General features: G+C 36.1%; 1 protein-coding gene across 14 annotated transcripts in view; it reads right to left on the bottom strand.

The window, feature by feature from the left end:
- AKAP6 (A-kinase anchoring protein 6) overlaps positions 1-16,999 on the bottom strand; it is a 269,123-nt gene that overhangs the window by 173,005 nt on the left and 79,119 nt on the right. For 13 of the 14 annotated variants that reach the window (XM_027878788.1, XM_027878783.1, XM_027878784.1 and 10 more), the window contains 2 exons: positions 13,696-13,947; positions 7,003-8,787 (listed from right to left, as the gene is read on the bottom strand). In XM_027878788.1, coding sequence (XP_027734589.1) covers positions 7,003-8,787; positions 13,696-13,947 — 2,037 coding nt within the window. Of the gene's footprint in view, positions 1-7,002; positions 8,788-13,695; positions 13,948-15,056; positions 15,171-16,999 lie in introns of those variants that run through there. The other variant, XM_027878795.1, reaches the window with a different exon arrangement.

The raw sequence follows: 16,999 nt of genomic DNA, 5'->3' as shown, positions 1-16,999 counted from the left end.
TCTGGTTACTTTCAAAATTAATACAGAACATCTACATAAACATAAAGCCTCTGAGAGACAGTTTCCTGACCATATTTACCACAAATTATATTCACTCTGATGCCTAGTGATGACAGCAATGACTTAGGAGTCAGCATGATTTAATGGTTCATTCCTGATCATAACGTACTGGAAAGGATAGAGGAATGAAAACTAGTTGCTGTCAAAATACATAAAGATACACAAGAAGAAAAAGATAGGAACAGATTTTGAGAACTTATGCAATAATCTTATATAAGTGATTTGATCTCTCATCTCAGGTTAATCCTCTCTAGACCTTTGAACATTTCTCTTGCTCTGACTCATCTCTACCATGCACACAATTTAAGGCAATGATGTGTTAACAGTAGATAGATAGACTGGAATTTGATTTAGGTGGAAATTAGTAGCAATGTATTATTTAAAAAATTAAATATTTAGAATAGAGTATGGTGATTTTGGTATACTGCATCTTTCTGGAATATCCTGTACTTCCCCACAGAAGATACATAAAACATGAGTCTCCCAGAGACTAAGTATATTATGTAACAGAACAGCTAGACCTTAAAACGCTGTGAAAAGCATATCCCTATGAAAATATAAAACAATGAGCATTCTCCCTCTGTATTTAACATATTTAAAGTAATATTAGAAACCATAATTTTAAATAGTTTTTTGTTTAATAATGGCAGCACTTCAAGAAGCCACAAAATAAATACACTAAGTAATTAACAGGGTAGATATGAAGTTACCTCTAAACTCTTCACAAACAACCAACCCTCTCCCCAGTACCAGCATCTGTAGGACAGCAGTTAGTTATAGATGATTTAGTTATGAATAGCACAAGAAGATTCTTCTTAAACACACACACACAAAAGAAAAATCCCAATAGTAATTTGACTGACTGTGTTTTGTAACCTTCCAAACCTACTTCAGCAGTTTCTCAGGGCCTTTCTCTGCCTCCATGAGAAAACTGAAAGCTCTGAACCATCACAGATGATAGTGTCTCTGTACTGATAGAAAGGAGTGTCTCATAAGATCATCTTGAAGTCCCTAGTGATTAGTTGTCCAAGTTATGCTTGTTTCCCTGTTGAATCTGGAGCCTCTATGGGCTATCCAGGTGAGTCACCTGGCACTCACTGCTCACCTTCATGCCTGTCCTTTGCTACAGTGAGAGCAAAAGTCCACCTCTTGCAGTCTTACTCCCTCCATCTTCAATTCTTTTGCACTCTTTAACCTATTAGCAGAGATTCAGAGATCCTTGACCAATATCAAGAGAGTTTTCAGTTCACAAATAAGTATCATTTGTGGTGGCTCCAGTACAGGCTTGTGGCTAGGCTGTGGTACAGGTGACTAAGACATGACTCTGGGTCATAAAGCCAATGATCATTTAAAACTGATCTGAGTAACTGCATTACAATAGAAGCTGAGGGCTCACAGAAACATTTACGCAAATGCAGCTGTTTCTGTTGTTAGCAGACGTCCCTGAGCTGAGATGTGGTATCCAACTATGTAGACAAAGAGAAAGAATTGTGAGGCTTTTTGGCCAAAGGTCTCATATCAGATGTGAGACAAACATTAGATGTAGGCATATCCCCTCCAACCAGTTCTAAATACTAGTAACAACATACCCTGAAATCAATGCTACTAAAATAATTTGGGAGCAGAGGTTTTTTTCTCTCTCTTTCTCTCCCTCTCTTTTCCCCTCTCTTCCCTCTCCCTAACCCCAAATTATTTGGAATGACTTGACAAATACTGAATGTAAAAAATCCCTGATCTAAAACTGCTCACTGCCAAATCTTTCTGAGTTCTTCACATTGGAAATTCAAACCATTCTGAGCAAGCATATGCTTCATAATAGATGTGTTTCATTAAGGAAGCTTAATTCCTGTGGTCAGTTATACATGTAAAGTTACAAATTCAGAATTTGCACATCTTACATAGAAGTTGCTGTTTTTTGCAAAGATTGCTGGTAACAAACTCACTCAGACTATTTGTGGTAAAGCAAATGCCAAAGAAAAATGAGTGTACTTGGAGGAGCTGTTTAAAATTCAAGCAAACCCTTAGGAACTAAGTCTTTTGGAGGAAAAGAGGGCTAACTATTTCAATATCATTTTCTAGTAAAACTGCATTTGTCTGTGTTAAAGTGGGAGTTCCGTATGTATACTACATTACTGCTTAATAATTGTTTAACCAGCTTGAAAATTGAGGGATGGGCTTTTGAAGCAGAGAAGTATCATCAGACTCAAATCAACAAAGCACAAACTTGACTCTCAGTAGAAAATGTGAAGTGACATTTTCAATTATGCTGGACAAAGCAGCAAGACTGCTGAGAAAACTGCAGAGTTGCCAAGTAATTTCTGGATCTGATACCTCTTTCACTTACTGTTTTTTTATAAACTGGTCATCAACCAAGAGCAGTATTTCAATCTAAATTGTACAAAGTAGTACAAGTAAGATTCAGAGATGAACAGATTTTGGCAAGCTCACTATCTGTTAGGAAAACTATGCAATCCTTTTATTTTAACAGGGTCAGTATCAGAAGTATTGCTACTAAGTTATTGAAAGCAACACAGCTGAGAGAAGCACTACATTTTAAAAATCCTTTATCTGGCAATCCAAAATAAGCCAGTCCTGTGCCCTGTTGATTTTCTCTCCCTTTTCCACTTGTTCTGCCATTACTGATTCGAAATCAGTTCCATGTTTTCCTTTGTTACCAAGTTCCAACAGCATTAACAGTTCCTACCAGTTTTTCACTACCTTAGCCCCACAGCTCAAACTGCATTTGTCTTCTGTGCAATCTTTCCCCCCCAATCATGCAAATCACCTCTAAACACAAGTAAACTTTTCTTCCCTTAAAGAAATCCAGCTTCTACCTTAATTGTACTGGCATGTTTTCTGGCAAATTCTCTTCCCTTTCAATCTAAACAAATTATTTCCACTTTGTATCAGTACTCCAACTATTTTTAAGAAACTGTCTCTCCACTGCCCAAATGGACTCCTAGCCATATCTCCAACATAAGTTTGTACCTCATCCAGTAAGCCTTTGCAGAAGCCTACCTTACTTACCTACTTACTTTTTGTGATTACCCCCTGAAAATGCAAATCTTTCCCACCCCAGCACCCAAGCTATTTGTCACGCTAGCAAGTTTAATTGATATTGCACTCTGCTTTGTGGACTGCTAGACAGGAAAGTTCTCATTACTCCAGTGTAAAAGAAGGGTCTTAGATCTCTGCTCCACTGAGACCCTGGGTTCAGTGGGCATAAATGGTTACACAAGGCTGAGGGTTTTCCTGCCTGGGTCCTGGAAGGCAGTAACATTTGTATCCTTCTCTTTGCTGTAGGTTCCCTGGGGGCATGCCCTAACTGACAGCTGAAAAACATGTAAAGCAGCATTATTTTATCCCTTATCGCATTAAGTAGGTGGATTACCAAGACTGACTGGGCTCCCAAGACAAAATATAGAGCCAATGGACTTAAAGGCATGATTACAAATTTATTGTCATTAGTTCAGTCCAAGATCAGGTTTTATTTCCAATTTTTCAGTTTGCACCTGAAAATGGGACACACGCAGAGTTATTAGTACGATTTTAAGGATAACTTAGCTTTCTTTCAGAAAGAAAACTTTTGAGTATTCTGAAACTGATACTCCAAAGTCATAGTTACATGTGAGAAGTGGTAATTGGCCAACTTCTTATAGCAAAAAATTCTAATGGTGTTATCTGTGAGAATGATGCTGTTATACCTTTTCCCCTTTCAGTTGGTACACCAGAAACTACAGAACTTAATCTGAATCTTAAAAGCTGAACGAACTATAATGATAAGAGGAACATTCAGAATTTATTATCACTCAGTTTCACATTTAACTCCAAAAAGTAACTTCTTAAACATAAGAGAAACTGCCATAGAAGCCACATTTTGTACCCCAGAATGAAGGTGCCCAGTACTGAGGGCACATGAAGCACGTGTCAAAGAGTTACCTGCAGTGCAAGGCAAAATATGGCAAGAATATGCAGTATTTATTGCAAAGCAAGAAACTGTCAAATGGGCCAGTCAAGAAGAATTCTGTTTGTAGACATATAGCTAAATTAAGAGCACAGTAATGTCCATGAAGGACATTTGCATAATTTGCAAATATCAAAAACTACTGTTTATGTTTCTGCCCATGACTACCCTTTCTATAACGGAGAAATTAATAAGGCTTCAAAAAAATGCTTTAGCATTCAATAAATTCAACAAGTTGTTTCCTATCAAGGTATTATTACATTTACATAATTCAAAATTATTCCCATCATAATAAAATGCTGAAACTTCCTTTTTTGTCCTATTACTTAGCTAAAATATGACTTTCAATGGCTTTGAGACTGCCAGTTTTTTCTATGATGTTGTTATCGCAAAATGAAAGACTGAGGAATTTTAGTTTTGTTTTACTATTTAATAGATAAAATACATTAAGCTAGACATTTGCAGCAGTGTAACTGGATTATTAATGAGAATAAGCATGCTTATTCTGTCCTTAATTAAGTTTACATTTCTGATCTGACTACTTCTGCATGAAACTACTGCTAACAAAAGCAGTATTGAATTATTGCTGAAACATGTATTCATGAACTAGGAAACTCCTTTTTGAGTTGGATACATCTTCTTAAATAACAGAATTAATGCAAATGCCAAATGGCAATAATTGAAAAAGCAATGGCACATTTTTGATGCTTGGCTTAGAGAATGATGAAACAGGAGATCTAACAAAAGACAAGACTCAGTTGTGACAATTGAGACAATACAAAATGGTATTTTTAGTTAGATTTTTTTTTTTAATAATACTTCATAGTATCTCATAAGGGAGGAAATTTCTAATTTTTTATTACTTTGTCAAATTCAAGTACCTCAGCATGGCACCATATTGTTACTGAGACAGGATTTACCTTGGTAAAGCTCTTGTACTGAAAAATTGGTTTTTTACTAGTCTTACTAGCAGAAGATTTAATAACTAGCACCAACGGAAAAACTCAGGTAAATAAGCAGCTTAGGAAAAACTACCATTTCTTTAAAATAGTATAAATGCTTTGCAAAATATTTCAAATTTTTTTATTTGATTATTTTTATTCACTATTCAAGCAGCACATTTAGAGTATCTAGCATACATCTTTCTGCACGAAATAAATATTAAACTTTCTTGTGTGCTGCTTTTAAGTGCATGGAACATTGAGTTATCTTTCTTCCTAGCAGTGCTCTTTGCATCTGCTCTTCTTCTTGTTTAAACACCTCCTTTTACTATGAGCCCCTTCTCACAACATACTTTGTGAGATTATTTTCAAACTCCATGATTAATGTTTTTCACAATCAGAAACACTGAGAAATTTTAGAAAAAGTAGTGTCAGAAGTAACAAAGTTCCGCAAGGACATGAGCAGCAGCTGCATTCACTAGCTAGAAGGGTGTATTCCGGCCAGAGAACAGCTAACTACCTTTAATTGCTGTCACAAGCTCAATCCACTCTCCAGAGGAGATAAGGAGAGGAGGGGCACGGAGAGGAAGCAGGTGTTTACAGCTGCAAACAGTTACTACAGCTGATCCTTACTCCTGCATCCTAACAGGACTGAACTGCAGCTGCAGGGAATCATTCAAAGACAGATGACCCCTTAAAAGAGAATTACCTTTTCAAAAAGTTTGATAAAAATAACATGATGATTTGAGAGGATGATACAAAATGTTTCTCTGCCACCTGTTTCTTGCCAAAAGGATGCTAGTCAAGCATCTGTTGGAGGGAGCTGGTCCCAAGACACTCAACAATTCCATTCTTAAACAGGCTCTTGTAGTGTCATTTGAAAGACAGCATCTTATGTATTCACAAGCAGCTTTGATGGGCTTTGTTGCTTTCACAGAATGAAGGGCTCTGTATCTGTCAGCTTCAGCTGGACTAATTTTGAACACTACACAAACTTAAGCACAGAAATAGCTTGCACTTATGAAGATGGTTCTTTCATCAGAGCCTGGAAGATGAACCCCAGCCATTAAGATGGAGGGAACAACTTGAATCATTAAGCACTGCCCTTTAGAGCTGACAGCTGCTGCAATCTCCCTTGTTTAAGAAGAATTTCTTTTTGTGTTTTCTACCCTGACTTTAACATCTCTAGCTCAACTATTTTCCTACTAGTCATAATACTTCCAATGACTTCAAAAGTTGAAGAAATTGTGCATCATAGGAAGCACTTACTGGCGTTATAAAACTAGTCCTTCTTTTTTCTTAGCTAGTAGGGAACTTGATAACAAAGAAGCTAATGCAGATACCAAATTTAGCATTTAGATGCCAACATCACCCTTTAATGCCTGTGTTATGAATTCTAAAGGATTTTGAAATCTAATAGAGATGGATTCAGAAATTTTTCTGATATTTTAAAGTCCATTAAGGATGGGAATGAAATATTCTGAATTGAAGAGTTCTCTACAATGGCCAGGAACACAAACCCATCAGAAAACTGAAACAAAAATCACTGCAAGGGAAGAGAGCCACTTAAAAAAAAATGTTGTTATTATACATGATACGACAGGAATCAAGATTCCTATTCTTGGAATAAAGCAAGTCTTTTAAATTAGGAAAATAGGAAGATGATATTTAGTATAACTTCATTCAAGTACAACAAAGACTCCTGATTTTCTAATGTTTATTTTACCCTTCATATAAAAAATAACTTATGTACCTGATCCTGGCAAACAGAAGATCTGTTGATAAAATAACGTTTTACCAAATTTAAAGGCATTGGTATAAGTAAAATAATGTAGGCAAATTCTGTATAGTTAGTTAAAGTTAACTGCAGACTATTGTCATTATAATAATCACTGCTCTACTTCTAGAAGTCACTAGGTGAGACTATTTTCGTCATTGAAAGAAAATAGGAAAGCCACCGCATCCCTGCCTGCAGCTCCTTCTCCATATACAGGCTTATCAAGAACATAGCAAAAGAACACAGGATTAATGCCTTACCTCAATTTTTTCCCATATGGTTTCATAATTCTCTTGATGTTGTATATCTTGCATCAGTTGGTGAATTAAAGCTGATTTATTTGAAGCAGAAGTCTCATTCCCAGTGGGCTGAGTGACAGCAGTCCTCTCTGACTTTTCTTCAATGTATTTTTTAATGCAAGATACAGGCATACAAAGATCTTCATCAGAGAGAATATCACTGAGAGGCCCAGATTCAATACTGTCACCTAAGGAGGATACTATATCACTTGAAGAGCTTGGTGAAATTCTACCCCTTTTTTTGTGCTTTTTTGTCTGGTATGTTGGATACATTTCTGAATCTGAGTTCATTTCTGAGAGTTCCCAGTCATCAATGTTTTGAATGGTTTCTCTTCTGGGCTTTTGGGGCAGCAACTTGGTCAAATTTTCTAGTTTTAAAGCTAGTACTTCAGTCTGTTTGAGATGTGAAGGAAGTGCTAAATATTCATCAGATCCATACCACATTTCACTGTCTTTATTGATTTTTTGAGTATAGGGTGGTGTTGAGGATAAGCTCTTATTTTTCTTTCTCGTTAGCAGAAGAGGGGATGAGTTGGAAAGCTCAGAACCAGCTGAAGAAGCACTTTTTTGGCTATGTGTTGGTGAACTAAAGGGCTCAGTTTTACCTTGTGATTGCCCATTTGGATCTTTCTGGTTACAAGCATCTGATGATGCAGAAGAATCTGTTTCTGTCTCCTCCAGAGACTGAGAGTTATGAGGAGTAATTCCATTCTGTAGAGAACATCCTCCTTTTTTGTCTTGTGTTGATGGAGCTGTTTTACAAATACTTCCAGGTGTTCTGCCAGCTTTCACTTTCTCTGAAGCATCATGACACTTCTTGTGCTTTGGTTTTTCTTTACAGGTGTAGAAAATAGGCTTTCCTAGAATTATGGGACTGTCTTTAAAGTGATTATTTATTGTGTAATCAAGATTTCTATCACTTATTGTATTTAAGCAATCATATGACTGACTAACTGCAGATGGACTGTTAGAATAGGGTGACTGTAAAGCTAGGCAAAGCTTGGACCTGTCTGGTGGATCTAACAATGAGGGTGTACTTCTACTCATTTCATTTTTGACTATTTGAGAGATTTGCCTTTTTAAATCATTAGCTTCCATATAATCTTTAAACACATCATCTTTCAGAAATAGACCTCTTTTTGGCAGTGTAGGCTGCGTAGGAGAGTCTTCATTATAGTTAAAGCAGTCTCTTATGGACCTCTTAGGAGTTGAGGTTTCACAGTGAGAGTGTTTGATTTTTTCACCCGTGTGCTGTGGAAGACTGCATTCTGGATTCTTTGATGTGGAAACTGGTTTGCTCTCAGTAGGTAAAATAACATTTTCAGAGCAAGGTTCTTTAGAAAGAGAGGAATTTGCAGAAGGAGATGTTGGTGAGAGATCATGTGATGCTTTCTTGTCTTTGCTTTTGTCTCCATCTTCTGCTGAAAGAGGTACATGGATTTCTTTCTCCTTTAATGCTTCATTACACTGGGAAGCAATGGAATCAGTAGCTACTGCAAGTAAACCCACACTTCTGATAAGTCCTGGAAATTCCTTATCCATCTCACTATAGTTCCAGGATTCAAATGATTTTGCTTTCCCTTGGCTGGAGGTCATATCATCCAGAGCACCAAGCAAATCCTCACTAGGACTGTAGTCAGATAGTTCAAATGCAGTAATACCACAATCCAGGGACAAGTAATTTTGAGAACATTTGATGGTTAACTGTCCAGAATCATCAACTTCAGTTAAAGAGTCAAGACGATCCTGAAATACATAAAGAAATGGTATTTTTTTTAGTAAATTACTTTTCATACCCAGCATACACAAAGTAACAAACTATTGGCTTCTGTGTTTCTCTGCCTAACATTTAAAAAAGCATTTATCACTGATTAGTCTGTCTTTGCAGTATCCTGTGGATGAGCTAACCATTATGAAGTATTTGGGAATTAGAAATGGCAGTAAATTGAAAAATGCTTTATTTCAGTCTGGTGCAGCAAGTCACCTAAAAACAGCCTAAACCACTTCGGTATTAGTGTTTGCTTCATTAAATTCTGCTTTCAGTTCTACTTACTGTGTAGAGGGGACTCAGAAATTCCATACAGCAGACTCACAGTACTTCTTGCATTAACTACCTCAAACACAGGGAGGGTATCTTAGGGACTGCTGAGTACACCAGTCTCCTTGTTAATCTTGTTTTCTCAAAAATCCATGCTGCTCTATGACCTTTCAGTTGATTGCCAGACTGTTTTTTCCAAGTATCATGTAGCAATGACAGAGATTTCTTCACATATTTATGAGACAGATGTTGCTAACTACATTTCACTTTTTTGTAGTATATCACCTGCAAATTTATCTGCCAGATATTCAAAGCACCAATGAAGAGCAGGTCAAGGAAACAAAACTATATCCAAGAATGCTAAACCTCCAGCCTGCTGTGTCCCCTTGTCAATATCTTCTCAATGGAAGTCCTTCAATCTCAGAAACATAGACATTGACAGAGGAGACCATTTCTGGTGGCAAATAAGATTTTAAGATCAAATTAATGCTTATGGTCTTATTTGAAGGACACTAAAGATTCTGATGAGATTAAGATCCAAAAACTGCATGATATATAACAATCACAGGAAAATTGTGTTTACTCTACAGTTTGTAAGCATATTTTTAGTAGATGTTTTAACACCTACAAAAGCCTTCTGCTTACAGAGACTACTTAAAAAAAACATCATAAAGGGGAGAAATTCATGTTCCTATATTCTAAATTTAATGCCTAAATCAGTATGCTGTTTTTTCTTTCCAGGTTTGGTTTTCGTAACAGATTTTTTAAACAAAATCTTGAGTATCCACAATTGGTTCAGGTCAGAATTATTCTCTGTACCACTATACACCTGTCTCACTATACTGCCTAAATCCACAGTTTAAGGACTTTAAGCTTCATGCCTGAAGAAGGTGCAATAACCACAAAATGTCTTCATCTCACAATAAATCACTTGGATTTGGTCTGAACAGGAATCATCTCAAAAAAGAAGGTTACTGTTTGCCAACTTCTATAAACATGTAATGTTTGAGCCCTGCACTCTATCCAACCCCTTCCATTACTCAAAGTAAAACCAGAAAAAATCCTCCAGCTAAAAATATTATTTATAGAATAGATTGATTAGAAAGTTATTTATCAACCAGCTTGGACATTGAAAATACTTTTATTTAGCATATTCCATCCAAATGTAGAACCTATGTCACAAATTGGACATTGTTAATGGTTCAGAATTAAAGGGGGAATTTTCTATGAATCTGTCAAATTTATGCTTTGAAGCTGTATTTATTAAGGAAAATAATGACTAAACAATGATCAGTAATACAGCTGCATTTGCCTTCTAATCTCAGGAAAAGATTACAAACTGTAAAATCATATATAAATCAAAACTCTTTCCAAGGCCCTAAAGGCCTTTATTTCTCCTGAATAATGAGATCCATTCCTTTTTCTCTAAAAACTGTGTTTATTGCCATTAATAAAATTTACAATCATATCTTGCTTGGTCATTTTCCAAGCAGCATCTGAAATGTGTGCTTCAGAGGAGAATTATTTAAAGCTAGCATTACCGATTTTTTTTTTTTATCTCAGAAAAAAAGTTAAATTTAATTATTTTAATGGCTACCAATAGGAATTACTTGGTTAATTTTTTTTTCCCCTTCTCACATAGTAATGCTTCCTGTAAAGGTCTATAGGCTCTTTCCAATACCTTCTTATATTTATATTTAAAGCAGTAAAATTCAAATGAACATATTTAAGGTGTAAGACATTTCTTTTGTGATTTTACCAACTGCTGGAGAACAAGGATTTACTGTATTTTAGCATAGCCTTTTACTGATCTTTTTCCTTATTTCCTGGCTTTATCAATTCTGAGATAAAATTCACAGGTTAGGTTTAGCTGGATAGAAGTCAGGCTGCACAGAATTCATTTTTCTTTCTTTCTTAACATCTCTGGGCAATTCCTGATGGAAAAGTGGTCCTTCAATATCCTTATTCTCCAAAGCTTTTTGTTAAAACAATTATTTTCTTAATTTTGCATCTCCATCATGGCAGACAGCTCGCCTTACTGTTTCCTCTATTTCCTCCAAAACAAAAAGCTTTGTGTGCTCTTTTCTTCCAGTATCCTATTCAAGCACAATTACTACCTGCCCAGGTAATGAGCTGGGTACGTAACCAAGCCAGTGCAGCCTGTGCTGTACACTTTTGTGTTTTGGTAGCTAGTCCACCAGTGTTATCCCTGTTTATTATGTTGAGGACAGCTTGTGCATACTTATGGGTGTTACAGCCACAGTGTAAATACAGCCCAGATGGGACTGTTGCACTGTAACTACTGTGCAGTCTGTGACATTAGAGTGAATATTAACATGATGAGACTGTCCCACTGAACACAAAAGAAACCTTGACAGTTCAGTTCTTCTAGGGAACTCCTCTGTTAACACTGGCAGCCAAAGCTGCTCTTCAGCATCACACAGAAGTCAATGGATTTAAGGAGTGAGCCAAACATTTTGTGAAATTATAGGTTCATGAACTACAGAAAAACATAGCATTTGAAATTTGTTCAGATTAAATTTCTATCTGGTGCAGCATCCTGTCTCTGCATCAGTTCAAAACATTCTCTGCTAGCTGAGCTATGAGACATGGATCTACATACACAGCCCTTCTCCACACATTTCTACCCTCACTCCCAGCTTCTACCAATGAGCGGCATAGGAACTTCCTCATCTGGAAGTTTATCTTTTATATTATCCTCGTATCTTCTCTTAGCTTTTACATTTATTTGTTTATCTTTCCTGCACTTCTAAGTGTTCTAGGCTAGTGAATTCCAAAATAGTAGTTTTTATTGTGTATGAAAGTTCCCTTCTGTTAAATCAGATCACTTCTCAATCTTAGGAGGAAAAATAAACTGACATTCCTGGTTCATAATCCCAAAGGTGTATGGAAAATTAGTAGAATAATTCTCCAAGGAATCCATACGGGCAAAGATTTCTAGGTTTGCTCAAACAGAATCCTGATTCACCTATGCATGAAAATCCCTAATAGAAAATATTTGTATCATGAGGCACTTACTGGTTCCACAATGTAGTCCTTTCTGGGAAGGAGGGGGGCAGGGGGGGTGAGGGGGGAGAAACACCAAAAAAAAGGTGAATAAGAGCAGATAAAGTTTCTACATGATATTTATTTATTTATGTTCATCAGTTAGCTGCTATCATTATACCTGATAAAAAAGTTTGAATACCTGAAGGTTAGAAACCACAGAGCAATTTCTGTGAACTTTTTAAGCAATAAGGTAGAAACTATATCAACTTTGTATCCCTGCTATTGATAGCCATTAATTTTAGCAAATATTCTTTATGTTTTAATTGGGGTGGATAAAAAGAATGATGTCAGGATATTTTATCTTTTATATTACCATTTATATTACTATTTGCAACATGTGTTTTACCCACTGAAAACTAATCTTTCCTTCCTTAGTCAGTCCCTCCATTGGAGGGATGTTTTTTACAGCAGTTGTAATCAGATCCAGATGGAACATTTCCTGTTTCTTGGTATCTGAATCTGCACCTTCTTTATGTCTTGCAATTACCATGCTCATGTCATAAAATATTGACCTCACACTAATTCACCAGTCTGGATATTAAGACAAGTTCCTTCAGACCTGCCAGAGGATTACCAGCAACAGCAAAGCAGAAACTGAATCTGAAGCATCAGGTATGTATGTATCAAGAAGAGGGGGGGTGAGAGGTGGGCCTGAGCATCTCTGAGCATTGATTTCTGGACCACTCACCCTGTTGTGCCAAAGAAAAATATAAAAACCCAACAGGAAGCACACAAATATGCACATTCTCTTTCAACCTGAGAGATAATGAAATTCAGGACATGTTTAAGCGACTTCTGACTTCCTCTGTGACACAGGTTGCAGAATTCACTGCACTGATCTAGAGGTGTCTTTCTGTAAATTTTTCTAATCCTGGCAAAAGCATTTGATCTTAGGACTTTCATCAAATGAAAACTCTTCTACATACTATCAACAATTAATTACTCATATTATTAAACCTGTGCATCTTCTTTTAAGTTTAAAAAAACAGGCCAGTAGTGTCCTTCTAATTAAGTTGATTTAGTAATGATAAATTCAAAGGAAAAGACTTTTTTACATGAACCCAGATGTACAAACCATTTACAGGTGTGTGAATTTGACACACTGTTGAGTAAACAGTGATTTGTGCATAGTTGTTTCTCAGACAAAACGTGTGATTGTTTAAAGGCACATTGCAGAACTGCCACTCAAATTAAAGCCCATCCTCCTGCTATAAAGCAATGCTGACCTAGTCTGGAAATTGGCTATAAACCTTAAATACATGAGGGACCAAACCAACAACTTTGGAACAGATGCACCTCTGTAAGTGTTTCAAATCCTTTCCGAAAAATATTTCCATCAGGAGAAAACACTGCTAGTCTCTAGCATGACATTTCTGAAAGTTGACATCAATTTGCACTAATTTGGTTCAACAAGAACAGATATCAGCCAAAGACATTTAAAACAAACTTGGAAAAAACATCTAGCAGACAAGTAAGGCATCCTTAAAATTGTCATCCTAGCAATTTTAAGTGTGCAACATTCTCAAAATTGGATTTAGTTATTATACCTCCTTAGTCTCTTCAGAAAATGCTTGTAGAATATCAGTCTGCCTGGTGTAGTTTCCATTGGCGTCTTGTAGTCCCTGGAGAATACGCTCTCTCAGAACCAGAACAGAAACTCGTAGCTGGTGCCAGAGGAGTTGTACTGTATGGATATCGACTATCACATTGACAGAGTAAGACAGAAGCTTCAGGGAAAACTCAGTCTCTAGTAGAGCATGAATTTGTTCAACGTGATCGGATATATCTTCACAAATATCCTGTAATGGAAAAATAAAGTAGATATTTAGCTACAGGCATAGTCCTTTCATGGATCAGCTCTGCTTTCATGTACTTTTAATTAAATGCTGAATAGAGTATTTCATAGAGGAAAGATACTGTAATTAATACATCCAGGGTTCTCTTTTATTTTTATTTTTTTAATTCATGGCAATGCTACAGCAACTGAACCAGCAGCTGTCTGTTCTTAATACTGCTCAGTAACTGCAGAGACAGCATACAGTAAAGAAGGCTGGCACAACAAGATCACATGAATCAGAAGCAGAAAACTAACACCATGAGGTCACATTCTAGAAGACAGCAATAAGAATGAAAGTGATAATATTGCCAAGGGCTGTCTCCATCTCTGCTCCACACATATGCACACCAGTTAAAATGCGAAGAATCTGGTTGGTGCCATCATCAATAAAATTTATCTAATCTAGCCTCTATAACCAAGTAGCACAAACGTCTGGGATTGACTCATTGTGAATAAGCTATTTTTGTGACCCTTTGCTGACTGCAGTGGTGACAGGGTACTAAGTTTTGCATAGTCTTGTTCTGGGCTCAAAATTGAACAGAAAAAAAGTGGTGGAAAAGGAGAAAGAGAGAAAAAGATGTGAACAGTCGTGTTAAGAAAGAAGAAAAGAGAAAAGTTACCAGGTTATAAAACTAAGATTTTGATTAGATGGTATCCTCCAAATTTAACAATTAATGTTACAGATTGCTAAATTGTGCTGCATACAGAGTAAAATCATTTCAATCTACTCTTAATTTTCTTTGTGAAAGGACAAGTCACAATACTAAAGAATATTTAGGCATATGTTATTGAGCAAACAACATTGCTTTGTAACAACTCTGTTTGAAAACTATGTGTAAAAAGCCTGTTATAACCAAGTAAGGAAATTTTGATTAAAACACTGAAAAAAAATAACACTGGATCCTAGGAGTTTTTTTCCTACATCTGTGGCATATATTTAAAAGCGACTTAATAGCATATTTAAATACAACACCTATTTCTTAAAAATATATACATTTAATTCAAACCTTCAGAAATGTCCTTTTTATATACATCAATAAAAATGAAAAAACTATTACAATGAAGACTTACTACAATGAATAATGAAATTTTGTTACAGTGAAGCAGTCTCTGATGATACTCTCGTGGTTTTGTACAGCAGTAACATAACAGGAAAATCATTAAGACTGATTATTTATAAATTAATAATACAGTATAGTAATTTCTATCAGTTAAGATTTGGCTCCTTCAGTCTGAAAGTAAAGACAAATTATTGCTTATGTAATTGTATGTATGTAACAAATTAAACCCAAATCAAATCTCTAGGTAATATTAAACAATTCTGTACAACAGATAGCACAATATTAGCTACTGTCATTGAGCGCAGCTAGTTACTCATTTTAATAAAGCACTGCCAGTTACATCAAGTTCCCTGCAGCAGTAGTTCTCAGAAATGCCAGAGGAGCACAAAAGTTTGGAGTTTCAATGAGCAGAGCATTGGGACTGCCATGAGAGACAGGCAGTATCTCCTCAGTTCTCTTGCTGTAACAACCAGAATCTGTATTTGCAAGAACAATGCACACAGCTTCGCCTGACAACATGTAGGGCTGCAAGTGCTCAGGGATTCAAATATCCACACACTTTCAGGTGAGCAAACAGATGCTTTACTTACCAAATTAGTATGCTCATCTAATTCTACAGCCATACAGAGAAAGCTAAAACTCTCAGCAAAATATTTTCCAAGCTTTGGAAAAAGTTATTATTATCCATTTAGTTATTATTATCCATTCATCCAACCACAACTGATAATTGACTGAAAAACACAGCTGTAATTCTATGTTGTTTAAAATGTTTTAAAGAATATTTCTAGTGAATTAGTTTGACTGAACTTGCATACAGTTCTTCAAGATTGTTAATCTCCTTTTCCTCTTGGCCATAATGCAGTTTAATTTTAATTCCAGGGATTAAAAAAAATTGTTGCCCAGTAACTGTATTTTTTTTTAATAAGGCACAATCTATAGAAAAATACTTAATATCTCTTCATTTAGAGTATTTATGTGAATGATCTTAAGGATGTGCCAAACTGCAAAAAAAAATTTTCAGTATTTTCCCGGTTCACACACAGGTACATGCTGAATTCAACTGCCATAAGAATTCTCAGAGTGGTAGAAAACACAAAGCCATAAGAGGAAAGAAATAACAATGAGCAAGTGTCTCCTGACAACTGTTAGATAATGTACTAAAAATATTGGCTAATGAATCTAAATAACACTCTCAATCAAGAATTCAGACTTACACTTCAAAGAAGTTTTGTCTTGATCTCCCATTATGCTAGCTACAAAGCATCTCAAATTTCTGAATCTTTCCACAACAAAACAGACAATTTTTTACTGAAATGCAAATCCCAGTACCACTAGAAGTTTGAAAGAAGCAGATATTCAAGGACATACGCTGTTAATTTTTACATACCTTGCTATAAATTGCTCATTTTCCTCAAAAAGCAAAGTCTACTTACAGACTACTGCAGGCACAGCAAAGCCAAGTGCTTTACGTACTAACAAGGTAATTAACAGTTCCTAAGATTCAGTAACATGGCAAGAACATAAGGCCGACCTTGAGGACATCCAAATAAAGGTCACATACTCTGACCTCAACATATAAGACCACCATCTCAGTAAAAGACAAAGTACCGGCTCCTAAAGGATTTAGGTTATAAACAGAATGGATGACCAAAAGAGAGGAAGTGAGTATATTTTCTGTTTGAATGATCCAGGAAGGAAATCAAGTCCCTACATACCTTTTCATAACATGTAAAATCTGAGCTCCAATTTTCTGACTGTATCATCAGCTCTCTCTTCCTTCTGGCCTGAAATTAGTACAGCTTTGAATGGTCACTATAGTCTAGTCTTTATGTGAGAATGGAAAGGATTTTGCCCTTTCTGATAAGTATGTTGACAGGAATTTTTTAGGGCTGTTGGTTTGGGAGTTTTTTTAGTTCTTTTCTTATGAGACGAAAATATGATTGAACCACTCAG

The sequence above is a fragment of the Empidonax traillii genome, unplaced genomic scaffold (assembly GCF_003031625.1).
Source record: "Empidonax traillii isolate 1590-97213 ecotype Southwest subspecies unplaced genomic scaffold, ASM303162v1 scaffold45:size3623477, whole genome shotgun sequence".
NCBI lineage: Eukaryota > Metazoa > Chordata > Aves > Passeriformes > Tyrannidae > Empidonax > Empidonax traillii.
Note: the sequence above shows the minus strand (reverse complement) of the source record. Positions and strands in the feature narration are given on the sequence as shown.